Source organism: Protobothrops mucrosquamatus, unplaced genomic scaffold (genome assembly GCF_001527695.2).
Source record: "Protobothrops mucrosquamatus isolate PMUCROS unplaced genomic scaffold, P.Mucros_1.0 scaffold1897, whole genome shotgun sequence".
NCBI classification, from domain to species: Eukaryota; Metazoa; Chordata; class Lepidosauria; order Squamata; family Viperidae; genus Protobothrops; species Protobothrops mucrosquamatus.
In genome coordinates, this window is record NW_015388023.1 from 367561 (window position 1) to 381482 (window position 13922).

Here is a 13922-nt window from a genome sequence, read left to right on the forward strand (position 1 = left end):
GAAAATGCAGAATTCTAGTCCAATTTTCCTTCAGTTACCATATTCCCTTAAACTGATATACACCTAATCAAGGGTAGTAATTAGGATCCAATATGGGACTACCTCATGTGTTTCTGATGTTTCTGATATGCAGAGGAGAAGATAGCTTTTTGGCCAGAGCTGCTATTTACAGTGAAATAAAGTAACACAATTCTGAAAGGGATGATCATTGTATTTTTCTGATTTTGAGATTTATTCTTTTTTCTTAAAATTTTCTTTTAGCCTGTTTTAAGTTACGTTTTGTATGCATTGGTGGGATTAATTGGATTTATGACCCATTATGTGCTGCCTCAGCTCCGAAAACAGCTCCCATGGCACTGTTTTTCTCATCCATTGCTGAAAACCAAGGAATACTATCAATTTGAAGTTCGCAGTAAGTAGCACAATTTGCAGTAGATTATCTCTAACTAAATATTGGTTGCATTATCACTTAATATATTGAGATTTTATAATTAAGTTGCATTTATTTAAAAAATCTATCTACAGTTAAATTACATACTAGTTTTTCTTTTTGCCAGAGAAACCTTATTCCTCTCTCTATGTATAAAGAAAGACAGTTCAGCTATCTTAGGGACTGTTCTATCAGAGAGATTAGAGTTGAGCTTGATATTCTGTGCATATTCCAGAAATATTTGATATCAAAATGTGCTCTTTGAATTCTTAGATGCTGCACATGTTATGTGGTTTGAGAAAGTTCATATATGGCTTCTTTTTGTGGAGAAGAATATAATCTATCCCTTGGTAGTCCTCAATGAGCTCAGCAGCAGTGCAAAAACTATTGCTAGTCCAAAGAGATTAGATACAGAGTAAGTAGATCTTTATTTTACTTTTCTTTTAATTATGATTAGCATTTTGGGGAAAAAAGGTGTCTGTTTGGGAGCTTTGTTTCTAGTTTCACTTCCCCATTGTATAACCTTTCATTACCCTCAGCACTAGGAATGCTTTAGTACCTCTCTCATGCAACTGTAGAATAAGAAGGTCTCATTCAAGCCACTGAGTTCAAACTGCTGCTCAGTACAGACATTATAATAATAATAATAAAGTTGGAAGGGACCTTGGAGGTCATCTAGTCCACCCCCCTGCTAAGGCAGGAAACCCTATACCAACCACTTCAGGCAAATGGCTGTCCAGACTCTTCTTTAAAACTTCCAGGGTTGGAGCATTCACCGCTTCTGGAGGCAGGTTGTTCCACTGGTTAATTGTTCCAACTGCCAGGAAGTTTCTCCTTAATTCTAAGTTGCTTCTCTCCTTGATTAGTTTCCATCCGTTGCTTCTTGTCCTGCCCTCAGGTGCCTTGGAGAATAGCTTGACTCCCTCTTCTTTGTGGCAACCCCTGAGATATTGGAACATGCTATCATGTCACCCCTAATCCTTCTCTTCATTAAACTAGACATACCCAATTCCAGCAACTGTTCCTTATATGTTTTAGCCTCCAGTTCCCAGTCATCTTTGTTGCTCTTTTCTGTACTCTTTCTAGAGTGTCAGCATCTTTTTTACATTGTGGTGACCAAAACTGGATGCAGTATTCCAAGTGTGGCCTTGGAATTGTAAAGTAGTATTAATACTTCACATGATCTTGATTCTATCCCTCTGTTAATGCAGCCTAGCACTGTGTTGGCTTTTTTGGCAGCTGCAGCACACTGCTGGCTCATATTTAAGTGATTGTCCACTAGGACTCCGAGATCCCTCTCACAGTTACTACTATTGAGCAAGGTACCACCTATACTATACCTGTGCATTTGGTTTTTCTTGCCTAAATGTAGAACCTTACTTTTTTCACCGTTGAATTTCATTGTTAGATAGCGCCCAATGTACAAGTCTGTCAGGATCCTTCTGTATCTTAAGTCTATCTTCTGGAGTGTTGGCTATTCCTGCCAGCTTGGTGTCGTCTGCAAATTTGATGAATTCCCCATCTATCCCCTCATCCAAATCATGTTGAAGAGCACTGGGCCCAGAACAGAGCCCTGGGGCACCCCACTACACACTTCCCTCCATGTAGATGCAATTCCATTGAGGACCACATGTTGAGTATGGCTGGTCAGCCAGCTACAAATCCATCTGGTGGTGATGTTATCTAACTCACATTTTTCCATCTTATCAAGTAGTAGGTTGTGGTCTACTTTATCAAATGCCTTACTGAAGTCCAAGTACATTATATCCACAGCATTCCTCTGGTCCACTAATTTTGTCACTTGGTCAAAAATGCAATAAGGTTTGTCTGGCATGATCTGTTTTTGACAAACCCATGTTGGCTTTTGATAATGACTTTGTTTGCCTGTAGGTGTTTGCTGATTCTTTGCTTGATTATCTTTTCCAGAATCTTCCCAGGTATTGAGGTCAGGCTGATAGGTCTGTAATTTCCTGGATCCATTTTTTCCCCTTTTTTGAAGATGGGATCTACATCAGCTCTTTTCCAGTCCTCTGGTAGTTTCCCAGTGCTCCAGGATCTTTGAAAGATATAGTTTTCATGGTTCTAAGATCACATCTGCCAGTTCCTTCAGAACCTTGGGGTGTAATCCATGTGGTCTTGGTGATTTGAACTTGTCTAGGGTGGACAGGTGCTCACTTACCATTTTCTTGCCTATCTTAACTTGTTTTTCTAATCTGTTTTTTACAGGACTGTTTTTGATAGGTTGGACTGTTTTTTCCCTTTGTGTAAAGACAGATGCAAAAAACAAGTTAAATAGTTCTGCTTTCTCCCTGTTGCTTGTCACTTTCTTGCCACTTTCTCCCACTAATGGATCAATAATTTCCGTAACTTTTTTCTTCTTTTTTACATGTTGAAAGAAGTTTTTTTTTGTTATTTTTGACTTTTGTCGCAAGCCTTAGTTCATTTTGAGCCTTAGCTTTCCTCACTTTATCTTTGCAGGCTCGGGCTATTTGCTGATATTCTGCCCTAGTTATGTGCCCCTCTTTCCACTTTTTATACTTGTCCTTTTTGTCTTTCAATTATTAAAGTTTCAAACATTAAAGTAAAAGTTAATGGCAGATAGCTCTTCTAGAGAAAGGGAGCCTACAATTTCCCTTGGTAATATTTTTCCACTGTGAAAGTTCTTTTAGTGTTAGGAAGGAAAGTTTGAATCTGTCATTAACTTTTTCTTGCCTAAATCTCTATAAACTGCCACACAAACTCTCTACCTGTCCTATCTCAGATTTAAGTTACTTGATTCATGAAGTCCTCCTTTCCAACACCATGTGTCTGAGATTCCAAACCTTTAGTTTCTTTGCTTTCTGAAATCTACCATATTATTGGGATATATCAGATATTAATATTTGCATGAATGAATGGTACTTTTTATTTTGTCCAAGACAGTGGAATGTCATAAAATTCATATAAAAAGACTCAGAACCCTATCCATTAGCCCATCTATCTGTCGGCAAGATGACTCTCCAAATCCATTACAGAACGAGGTCAAATGTGGTATGAAAGGAGAACTTGGGCTGGATCTAGCCTAGAGATACCTCCATAGATAATCCTTTGGTCTAATCCAGCAGAGCATTTCATATGTTGACAGGATCTTGAGGCCCTTTACCACTTTTTAACCTAATCTACTTTATTAACTGAATATTGGTGTATAATGGAAAAGGGGGAGGTTCCTATATATCGTTTTAAGAAAGAAAAAAGCATAAGTAGGTGGAAGTAAAGTTTGTGACTCCATTTGAATGAGTTGGTATGAAGGCTGAATGAACATTCTACTTGTCCAAGAAACAAAGTGATCTGACTGTTGCACTGTAATATCTTTCATCTGTATTTATTAGTTTAGCATGTATGTATGTATTTATTAATTTCTACTTTTAAAAATACATCAATTTAGATATTTCTTTAGGTAAGATTAAGACTTTATATAACCCCTAGATCAGGGTAGGCAACCTTGGCTCTTTTATGCCTCGTGGACTTCAGCTCCCAGAATTCCTGAGCCAGCATGGCTCAGCTTGGAAACCTCTCCCTTCCCCTCAGCATGGCTGGCTCAGGAATTCTGGGAGTTGAAGTCCACGAGTCATAAAAGAGCCAAGGTAGCCTACCCCTGCCCCTAGATACATGGGTATCCACTGAGGGGTAAGTGACAAAATTGAAGTTGCAGTGCAAGTTCTGCCTGTTAATAGATTTGCCTACATTATTGCAAAGCAAAGAGAAAAGGATGGAGCTGGTGTTAGATACACATTTTGTCATTTTAGTGTCATCACCACAAGCTACAAATGCCTCTAGAACAGACATGTCAAACTCGTGACGTCGTGCAACGTATCGGAGCTTTTTTGCCATTGCCAGCAATGGGGTGGGCGCGGCTCCGGTATGATGGAACCGGCCCATGGGCCGGCAGTTTGACACCCCTGCTCTAGAATATAGCCATATGCTGAGAATCCAAATAAGATCTTGCGAGTAAGGAAATCTAATAAACAGCAATTTTAGAAAATAAGTTCATTGGGAATAATCAACAAACTAATCAAGTAGAGGGGAGTGAGGTAAGAAGAAATTAATGGAAGTTTCTAAAGGGAGAACTAAGGGAATTTTTTGGCTTCAGGTTTCATCTGAAATTGTATTTTTCTCATTGCAGACTTGGTGCTTTAATGATTACTATAGCTGGTATGAAGTTGCTGCGCTCATCTTTTAGCAATCCAACCTACCAGTATGTCACTATCATTTTTACAGTGCTTTTCTTTACATTTGATTACAATCGATTCTCTGAGACCATGCTGCTAGATTTGTTCTTCATGTCCATACTCTTCAACAAGGTAAAGTCAAATTAGCATCCCCATTCTATTCCATATAAATACAAGCAACTGGCAGAAAGTGTGAATATCTCAACATCTGCCAGAACAAAGGGGGGAAAGGATTTTTGTGTAGCTGAGCTGTCTTCTTGCTCGTGAACTTTTATAAAGCTCAAGCAGACCTTTTTAACACAGATCTAGTTCATATATATTGAACTGTTATTTATTTAGCTATGGTTCACTGAATAAACTAAGTCATGTAAGCACAAACGGTATTCTTCTTCAGGTATTATTTTATTGTTTCCTGTGCGTGGTTTAGTGTGATGTAGGTTTCTGTAAATGAGTTAATAAGTAAATATATAAACAGGAATTGTTATGGTACCAAGTATGAAGGTAAGCTGTCCCATGTGCATTTTGGTCAATGTTGGCTAATCTCAGAAAGCTAAGTAAAATTGTACATATTAGATATGTAAAGTAAAATTGGATAATTGGATAAAATTGGATTGGAGATTTAACAGGATGTCTTAGGGTGGTAGACAAAAACTGAATTTGCAAAAAAAACATACCAGAGGAAGCCAACATAAATTATCAAGAAAATGGTTTGTTGCCAAGAAAAATACATGGGCACGTCCATGTAGTTGCCAGAAGTGTCAATTGACCCTCCTTTTAAATTTTTCTAGTCCTGCAATGTAAAATAAACCTTGCAGTACCATGTTATTTTCCCCTCAATTTTAAAAGGGAACCCAGAAAAATTCCACTTCATTTTTGTTCCGGACAATGGTCTTTAATCGGTTTAACAGGGCGTGCTTTCACACGAACATGGGATGCGGTGGGTAGGTCTCTGTGGCCCCCTCAAACCGAGTTCCCTTAAGCCTTAATGGAGACATTATTCTGCCCGTGCTTCAAGAGGATAAAATCCATGCATATGATTATGCTTCTGTATTGCTACTTCTGCTGGTGCTTATATTTCTAAATATTTTCTTCTGATTTCTTTTGTAGCTTTGGGAACTTTTTTACAAACTGAGGTTTGTGTACACTTATATTGCTCCTTGGCAAATCACATGGGGATCTGCTTTCCATGCTTTCGCCCAACCATTTGCTGTGCCTCGTATCCTTTTGAAATTCAAACTTATTTTAATTTGATCTCCTGAAATCTAAATCTAGTAGAGAAAATATACAGTAAGTGACTACAAAAAGCAAAGACGAATTTACGTGCTCAGCGTTATAAGAAAAATCAACAGGGGACAAATATCCAATTTCATTCTATCCTGCTAATAAGATATTTTGATCATAATTATGGCATCCTTAACTTTATTGTCCGGTAGATTCTGCAATGCTGTTTGTCCAGGCAATCGTGTCTGCCTTTTTCTCTACCCCATTGAACCCTTTTTTGGGAAGTGCAATATTTATCACTTCATATGTCAGACCCGTCAAGTTCTGGGAGAGAGATTACAAGTAGGTGTTACTGAAATCATCCAAGGCTTTCGTGTATAGTATATTTGTAATGCATTGAAAAATTGGATATTTCTTCATGAAGTTGTTGGATTGGTTCACTCTAGAATTTAAAATAATCTTTTTAATCTCAAAGGGACAAAAATGTTTCTTTCCTTGATACTGACTATTCTGAACAGAAAACCTTTTAAGAAAAAAATGAAACTACAGAACTTCTAATATTTAACAAATACTTTTTAAAGGAGTGGAAACGATTTGAGTTTTACAGTGCAGGAGAATAAGGCATCTGCCTTTTTTTTTCTTTCCCTGTCAGACCTTCTCATTTCGTCAAAATGAATTGATATGTCTTTCTAGCAAGTCTTGCCAGAATTTAAAGAACTATTCGCTGTGTTTCTCCTGCTTTTTAGTAATGTTTTGATTTCTTTATTGTGTTGTCCTCCTAAAATGTCAGTTGTAAACTTTTAACTTTCTGGTTGCCACAAAATTCATGAAAGTGTCATTCAGAACTTTGAAAAACAGACAGGATCTGTTTTCACACCCGGAAAACATCTGGCTCAGCCTGTCTTATCAGAAAGAAGAAAAACAAATGACTGGATCTAGCACTGTTCAAAGCTGTGTTTTCAGTGCTGTAAGAGGAATGGTGTAAGCAGGGAATCAAATATTTTGGGGAGTCACCAATTAGGAAAACCCTTTATGGCAGGGCTTTTCAACCAGTGGTACGGGTACCACCTGCGGTACATTGGCACCTGGCAGGTGGTACGCGACCATCCTAGAAAAGTGGTAGCTGGGGAGGGGAATGAGCTGAACCGGTGGCAGCACCGCACAAGCCTGAGCGAGAGATGGCTGGAGCTGCAGGGATGTCATGGCTCAGCAGAAGCGCCAGGATCAATGCTGCTTTCCAGCTGATTGGCGCTTCTTCGAGACTGTCAGGGCTCAGTGGAAGCGCCAGGATCAGCACCAAGCTCCAGCTGGAGCTTGGCACTGATCCTGGTGCTTCTACTAAGCCCTGAAGAAGCACCAATCAGCTGGAAAGCAGCACTGATCCTGGTGCTTCTGCTGAGCCCAGAAGAAGCGCCGATCAGCTGGAATGTTGCAGCATCTCCAGGGTCTTGTGATTTACATTCAGATGCTTGGAACTGATTCATATTTATGACGGTCACAGTGTCCCAAGGTCATGTGAAGTGACTAAAACCTGCTGCAACCAGCCAGCAGACGGGGGGAATAAAAACCAAACACCCTCACCCCACCCCAGCTATTTTTTATTTATTTATTTGGGTCATCAAGTTTTTGACACCTTGCTAGGCGACTGGTGTTACTCGGATATTGCCATATCCTAAAAGTGGTACAATGGGTGAAAAGATTGAAAAGCCCTGCTTTATGGTATACTAGCCTCTATATACATTTCTCCCTTACTTATTTTAAGATAAGGCATGTAAAAATGAGCCTCTATCTGGAAGGTGGAATGGTAGGAAAAGAGATAAAGTAAGTACTTCATTACAAGGCATTTCAGGAGTACAAGCAAGTCTACTCTTTTGTCTTTTTTTTTTTCCAGCACAAAACGAGTGGACCACTCAAACACAAGATTGGCTTCTCAGCTTGACAGAAATCCAGGTAATATCGATGGAAGTAGGCAGGTGGAACTGTTGAATGAATTGTGCAATGGCTCAATTTAGTCCATACCCTTTTTGTTGGAGGAAACCAAAATTAACCTGATGAAAGATGACATTTTGCATCTTTTTAGGGGTGGGGAAGAGCTCTTTCTAATAGATAAGTATATTGTGTATGTGTAACAGTATGTACATATTTTTATAACAGACATTAGCATTCTTTCTTTGAGAAATGTATGATGGAAGATAAATCTCTAAAATCTTTTGTTTTATAGATACTGTTAGTAATTTACTTGAAATTCATTTACAATAAATACAGTTCATTCATAGATACTACATTCCTTAATCATTCAAATATGTTCCTTGTTTTATTGATTTTATCTATAATCTTTAGCAGTTGTCTTCTTAGATGATGTGATACCTATTACAGGTAGTCCTCGACTTACAACAATTCATTGAGTGACCGTTCAAAGTTACAATGGCACTGAAAAAAGATGACCTGACCGTTTTTCACTCTTACGACCGTTGCAGCCTCCCCACAGTCATGTGAACAAAATTCGGATGCTTGACAACTAACTCACCTTTATGACAGTTGCAGGGTCACGTGATCTCCTTTTGCAACCTTCTGACAAGCAAAGTCAATGGAGAAGCCAGATTCACTTAACAACCATGTTACTAATTTAACAACTGCAATGGTTGACTTAACAACTGTGGCAAGAGAGGTCGTAAAATGGGGCAGAATTCACTTAACAACTGTCTCATTTAACAACAGGAATTTGGGGCTCAATTGTGGTCATAAGTCAAGGACTACCTATAATCAATTAATAGATTAAAATCTTTTTCTCCAACAACCACACTTTTTCTCCAACACTTTTTCTCCAACAACCAATCTTTTTCTCCAACAACCACACTTTTCTAAACTACAACCTCAAAATTACAACTAATATTTCTTCTTCATCATCTGAATAAGTCTAGAATCTTTCTTTTATGTTTTTTTCCTGTTTTTTTCTGGAAAAAACAAAATTTTGCTGCTGTCCTTATGACTATTCCTCTTTGCACATTGCCACAATCCCTATTTAAGCTACCAGATATATTCTTCTTGCCTGGATTCCCCTTTTCAAAAAGAATATGTCCAAATATGAGAGAACTATCTATAAAAAATTAATTAATCTTAAGCAGGGGCAAAGGTTAATCCTGTATGCTAAGTGCTAAAGAGTGCAAATCTTTTATTTCTACTTTGGCTATCTCTCTATAATACTATTGTAGAAAAAATAGAGAGGAAAGTGATGTGGATACTATCTTGAGTTCCTGGAGATGATTCAACACCTGATCTCTCTCACTTTTGGGATGCCCCAGCTGAGAAATTTACCTTGATGTCAAGAGAACTACATATGTTAATGTTTCTACAATGGAAATAATATGGCTAAAAGGCAGAGGTTGAGTCAGCTAAAGGCTCTTAAAGTGATGATCAATCCCAGTCTGTTGTAATATCTTGAGGTGATTTTTCAGTAGAATTGTAAAAATAAATTTATGTTTTTAGTGCATATTGTATTATTTTTCTCCCGTATATAGGTTCTGATGACAATAACTTGAATTCAATCTTCTATGAACATTTAACTCGCTCCCTTCAGCACAGCCTGTGTGGAGACTTACTCTTGGGGCGATGGGGAAACTACAGTACTGGAGATTGCTTTATTCTTGCTTCCGACTACCTCAATGCACTTGTACACCTTATAGAGATTGGCAATGGCTTAGTCACCTTCCAACTGAGAGGGCTTGAATTCAGAGGTAAGATCTATGTGAATGCACTTTTCATTAACCTTCCTGTACTACTTTCAGACGTTGTAACATCGAATTTAGTCCATTCGATTAATAAATATTTTAGATTGAGATGCTCTGAGACTGGGTAAAATTGATGGAGCTGAACAAAGTTCATTTTATAACCTCAGATCACTTAATCTTTACTTTCCTCGAATATTTCAACAAAAATTCGGTTACTTTTCCTTTCATTTAGTGAATTCTATTTTAGTCATTTCTGACACCTTTCCAATGGTATAAGCACCGTATTTTTTTTTTAAAAAAAAATCTATGACATCTCTAATTAAATGAACATGAACTCATGAAGGTCCTTAATTCCTTATCCCAATATTACACATCCGTTTTCTACCAGACAGCAAGTGCAAATCATTACTTCCGAATTATCGGAACCGGTGTGGTTAATGCTCCTATTTTTAAGAATTACTTTTTTTCATTTCAGGAACTTATTGTCAGCAACGAGAAGTAGAAGCTATTACTGAAGGGGTTGAAGAAGATGAAGGGTTCTGTTGCTGCGAACCTGGTCATATCCCTCATGTGTTGTCCTTTAATGCTGCCTTTGGCCAGCGTTGGCTGGCTTGGGAAGTTCTAGTCACAAAGTATGTCTTGGAGGGTTACAGCATCACTGACAACAGTGCTGCTTCCATGCTTCAGGTCTTTGATCTAAGGAAAATACTCACCACATACTATGTCAAGGTACATCTCTAATGCAGGAATGCAGAATTGCTTTCCTCTTTACAAATGAGTACTAAGCTGTTGTATCCAAACTATTAATATCTGTGCTATCGCTATACAGGTGGTCCTTAACTTACAACAGTTTATTTAGTGACCATTCAAAGTTACAATGGCACTGAAAAAAGTGACGTATGGCCATTTTTCACACTTACGACCATTGCAACCTCACATGATCAGAATTCAGATGCCTGGAAACCAACTCATATTTATGACAGTTGCAGTGTCCTGGGGTCATGTGATCACCTTTTGCGACCATCTGACAAGCAAAACTCAATTGTGGTTGTAAGTCAAGGGCTACCTGTATTCCAATATTCTAATTATTTTCAGAATGCGCCTATATAAAAAATCATAATGGCTTGAAATGTACTGGTGAGCAAAGTTGCTTTGGGGTTGAATATGTAAGGAGTCTGAACTTCAAATATAAATCTCCATCCTCCCACCCAGAGAAATTAAAAATAATAAATACTGTGCAAACTGTTCTTCTAAATGGTTTCACATTTACTCCTGTAAACCAACAGAAAAACAATACATCTGGGTGTTTTCTTCCATTTCTATTCCTTTCCTTTGCTACTGTGGTTTGAGCCCAGTTGGGTTCAACAACTACAACGGATGTGTTTAATCCTTCTTTGTATGTTTGGTAAAAAATACTTAAAGGTTACAATTAGATATATATATATATATATATTCTAATACCTTTACTTTTTTTTATCTTGTAGGGTATCATCTATTATGTAATATCCTCTCCCAAGCTAGAGGAATGGTTATCAAATGAAACAATGCAGGAAGGACTGCAGCAGTGTGCAGACCAAAATTATGTAGATGTAGACCCTACATTTAATCCTAATATTGATGAGGATTATGATCATCGCCTAGCAGGGATTTCAAGAGAGAGTTTTTGTATAATTTATCTCAACTGGGTAGAATATTGCTGCTCCCAGAGAGAAAAAGTAAGTACTTTTGAATGATTAAGGAATTCTATGAAGATATGGTATCTTATCTCTCAAAGAGCATCTAAATCCTGAAAATGTGGAGATGTCAGGAATGTACAACACTGAAAGTTGAACTTCTTAGCCGGGTCCCATATATGTATTTGTTTAAAGTATTTATATTACCTCTAAATAGAATTTACTGCTTACAAGAACCTAATCAGTAATACTATACTCCATTTGCTGATGATGGAACATAAAGGCTTGCAGCCACTTTTATTAAAGTGAAAGTGTGTGTCCCATTTTGGGTATTACTCTCTATGTTCTTTTTCTTAAGAAAGTAGAAAACAATCATGAAAAATTACAGTTTGAGTTATATGATAGAACATACAAACATCTTATATGCTTTACCTAATGTTTTCAATGTTTGTTTTTGTTTTTACTCAAAGCCACTCAATGCAGATAAGGATTCTTCTCTGGTTACCCTTTGCTACGGGCTGTCTGTTCTTGGTCGGAGGGCTCTGGGAACTGCTTCACATCATATGGCTAGGTACTCTTCTTTATTATTCCAGAATAGGTCTCCTAGAATATGGCTGTACCTTTTTCTATTCCCACTCTTAATTTGACTTACCAGATTTGAGTAGCTGATTTCACTCTCTAAATATTAGTGACAAATTCTGGCAGGATGCTTAACAGGACAGAGGAAGCTTATCCTGCTGCAGTTTTCCTCCATAAACATTTAGTATTTAGAACTCTTAGGTCCCTCATCTAGATGATTGTAAGAAAATATTTTCAGTAAAAAAAAAAAAAGTTGCAACTCCTTTATGCAGTATGACTGTTTGTTAGGCCCTTAGCATTCTCTAAACTTGCTTTTCTCCATCCAAATATTTTATGGCCAGCCTAGCTAACCTTATCAGTGCATGGTGAAGTTTGCTGCCTGCTTTAATTAGTGTATTTGTTTCTTCTTTGGTTGTTGATTTAGTGCTGGTCCCTGTTCTGGCATTGGTTAATAAGTGCAGAATGATGACGGATGTACTTAGATCTGTTTGCCCCTTTCTTTGATTTTTGGTTGCTTCCTTTTTGGAATGGCTCATAGCTAGACCTTATCTCAGTATGTCTGTTAATGGCTAATTTCTCAGAGTGAACTTTAAAGCAGTGTTTCTCAATCTGGCATCTTGAAAATATGTGGACTTCAACTAACAGAATTCTGGAAGCTGAAGTCCATACATCTTCAAGCTGTGAAGGTTGAAAAACACTGCTGTAAAGAATATACTTGCATTTTTAGATCTTTTGTTTCTATTATAGTCATTGACCAGCACTGAGTTGGTATTTGAGACAAGCTCAATTTATAAACATCGAGAAGAAGAAAAGGAAACTTGGAGAATGCCAAGAACCCAATAATTCAACTCTGGGCTACATATATTCTCCACTAGAATTGTCAGTCTGTTGTAAAATGAATAAAGACATTTAACACACATGGTGAATGAATGATGATGGGGAACATCAGAAATCTTTCCTTTAACTTCAAGAACAAAATAAGTATAAAATTGATTTTGAAGAAAGTGAAAGACTCTGAGACACAGAAATAATTTGTTAGCAAATAGGCCAGGTGCTTATTCAGTAAATAACTCCAAAGTACAAGGTAATGGAAGTTTCCAGATAAAACTACTGCTGTTCTCATTAATCCAAAGAATGTATGCCACTTTTCTGCCAAGTAATTTGAGGATGATTAGTTTTCCTTTAGTGTTTCAGCCATTGCTTGAATACATAGCCAGAACAGATGAGGAATTGAAGAATGGTTGTCAGGTTTTTTTTAAAAATGCTCCTGATTTATATTTGTTTATGATGGCAATTTAAATTTGCCTTGGCAATCCACAGTGTTTATATAGAAATGAAAGTCTTACTTTCTTCAACTAATTTTAGAATGCTGAATGCTTGCTTTAATGTTTGGGGTTTCTCTCCCAAATCAAACAGTAATCTGGAATCTTTCCTGTATGGGCTCCATGCCTTGTTTAAAGGAGACTTTCGTATATCATCAATGCGAGATGAATGGATTTTTGCAGACATGGAATTACTGAGGAAAGTGGTGGTCCCTGGGATACGGATGTCACTAAAACTGCACCAGGTATAAAGAATGCTTGCACACACGTACATCAGCTGAAAGTGACACAGATTATTATAACTCAAACTCTGTGGGTAAGGGATTTGTAGCAATCCTTGGTAAAAATTTGATTCAAGAGCAAATGGAGCTCTTGACAAAGGAGTCACTTTTAATAACATATGAGGAAAAAAATTGATTGAGAAACAAATGCCAACATTAATTCAGTTATTTATTTATTTATTTATTTTTTGTTGCCACCTATCTCAAGCAAGTGTTTCTGGTTATATAATCTGGTAAATTTGATAAATTTACTAGTCACTCACTGAGGTGGGTGGCTTTAGAAGTAGATAGATAGATAGATAGATAGATAGATAGATAGATAGATAGATAGATAGATAGATAGATAGATAGATAGATAGATAGATAGATAGATAGATAGATAGATAGATAGATAGATAGATAGATAGATAGATAGATAGATAGATAGATAGATAGATAGATAGATAGATAGATAGATAGATAGATAGATAGATAGATAGA

General features: G+C 37.3%; 1 protein-coding gene across 1 annotated transcript in view; it reads left to right on the forward strand.

Annotated features, from left to right (window-relative positions):
• Nucleotides 1–13922, forward strand: part of PCNX1 (pecanex 1) — a 93754-nt gene that overhangs the window by 63221 nt on the left and 16611 nt on the right. Inside the window, exons 19-29 of the mRNA XM_015823519.1 lie at nt 262–412; nt 704–845; nt 4593–4770; nt 5746–5854; nt 6072–6201; nt 7751–7809; nt 9378–9593; nt 10063–10316; nt 11072–11302; nt 11731–11831; nt 13256–13406. Of these exons, the coding sequence (XP_015679005.1) occupies nt 262–412; nt 704–845; nt 4593–4770; nt 5746–5854; nt 6072–6201; nt 7751–7809; nt 9378–9593; nt 10063–10316; nt 11072–11302; nt 11731–11831; nt 13256–13406 (1722 nt within the window). The remainder of the gene's footprint in view (nt 1–261; nt 413–703; nt 846–4592; nt 4771–5745; nt 5855–6071; nt 6202–7750; nt 7810–9377; nt 9594–10062; nt 10317–11071; nt 11303–11730; nt 11832–13255; nt 13407–13922) is intronic.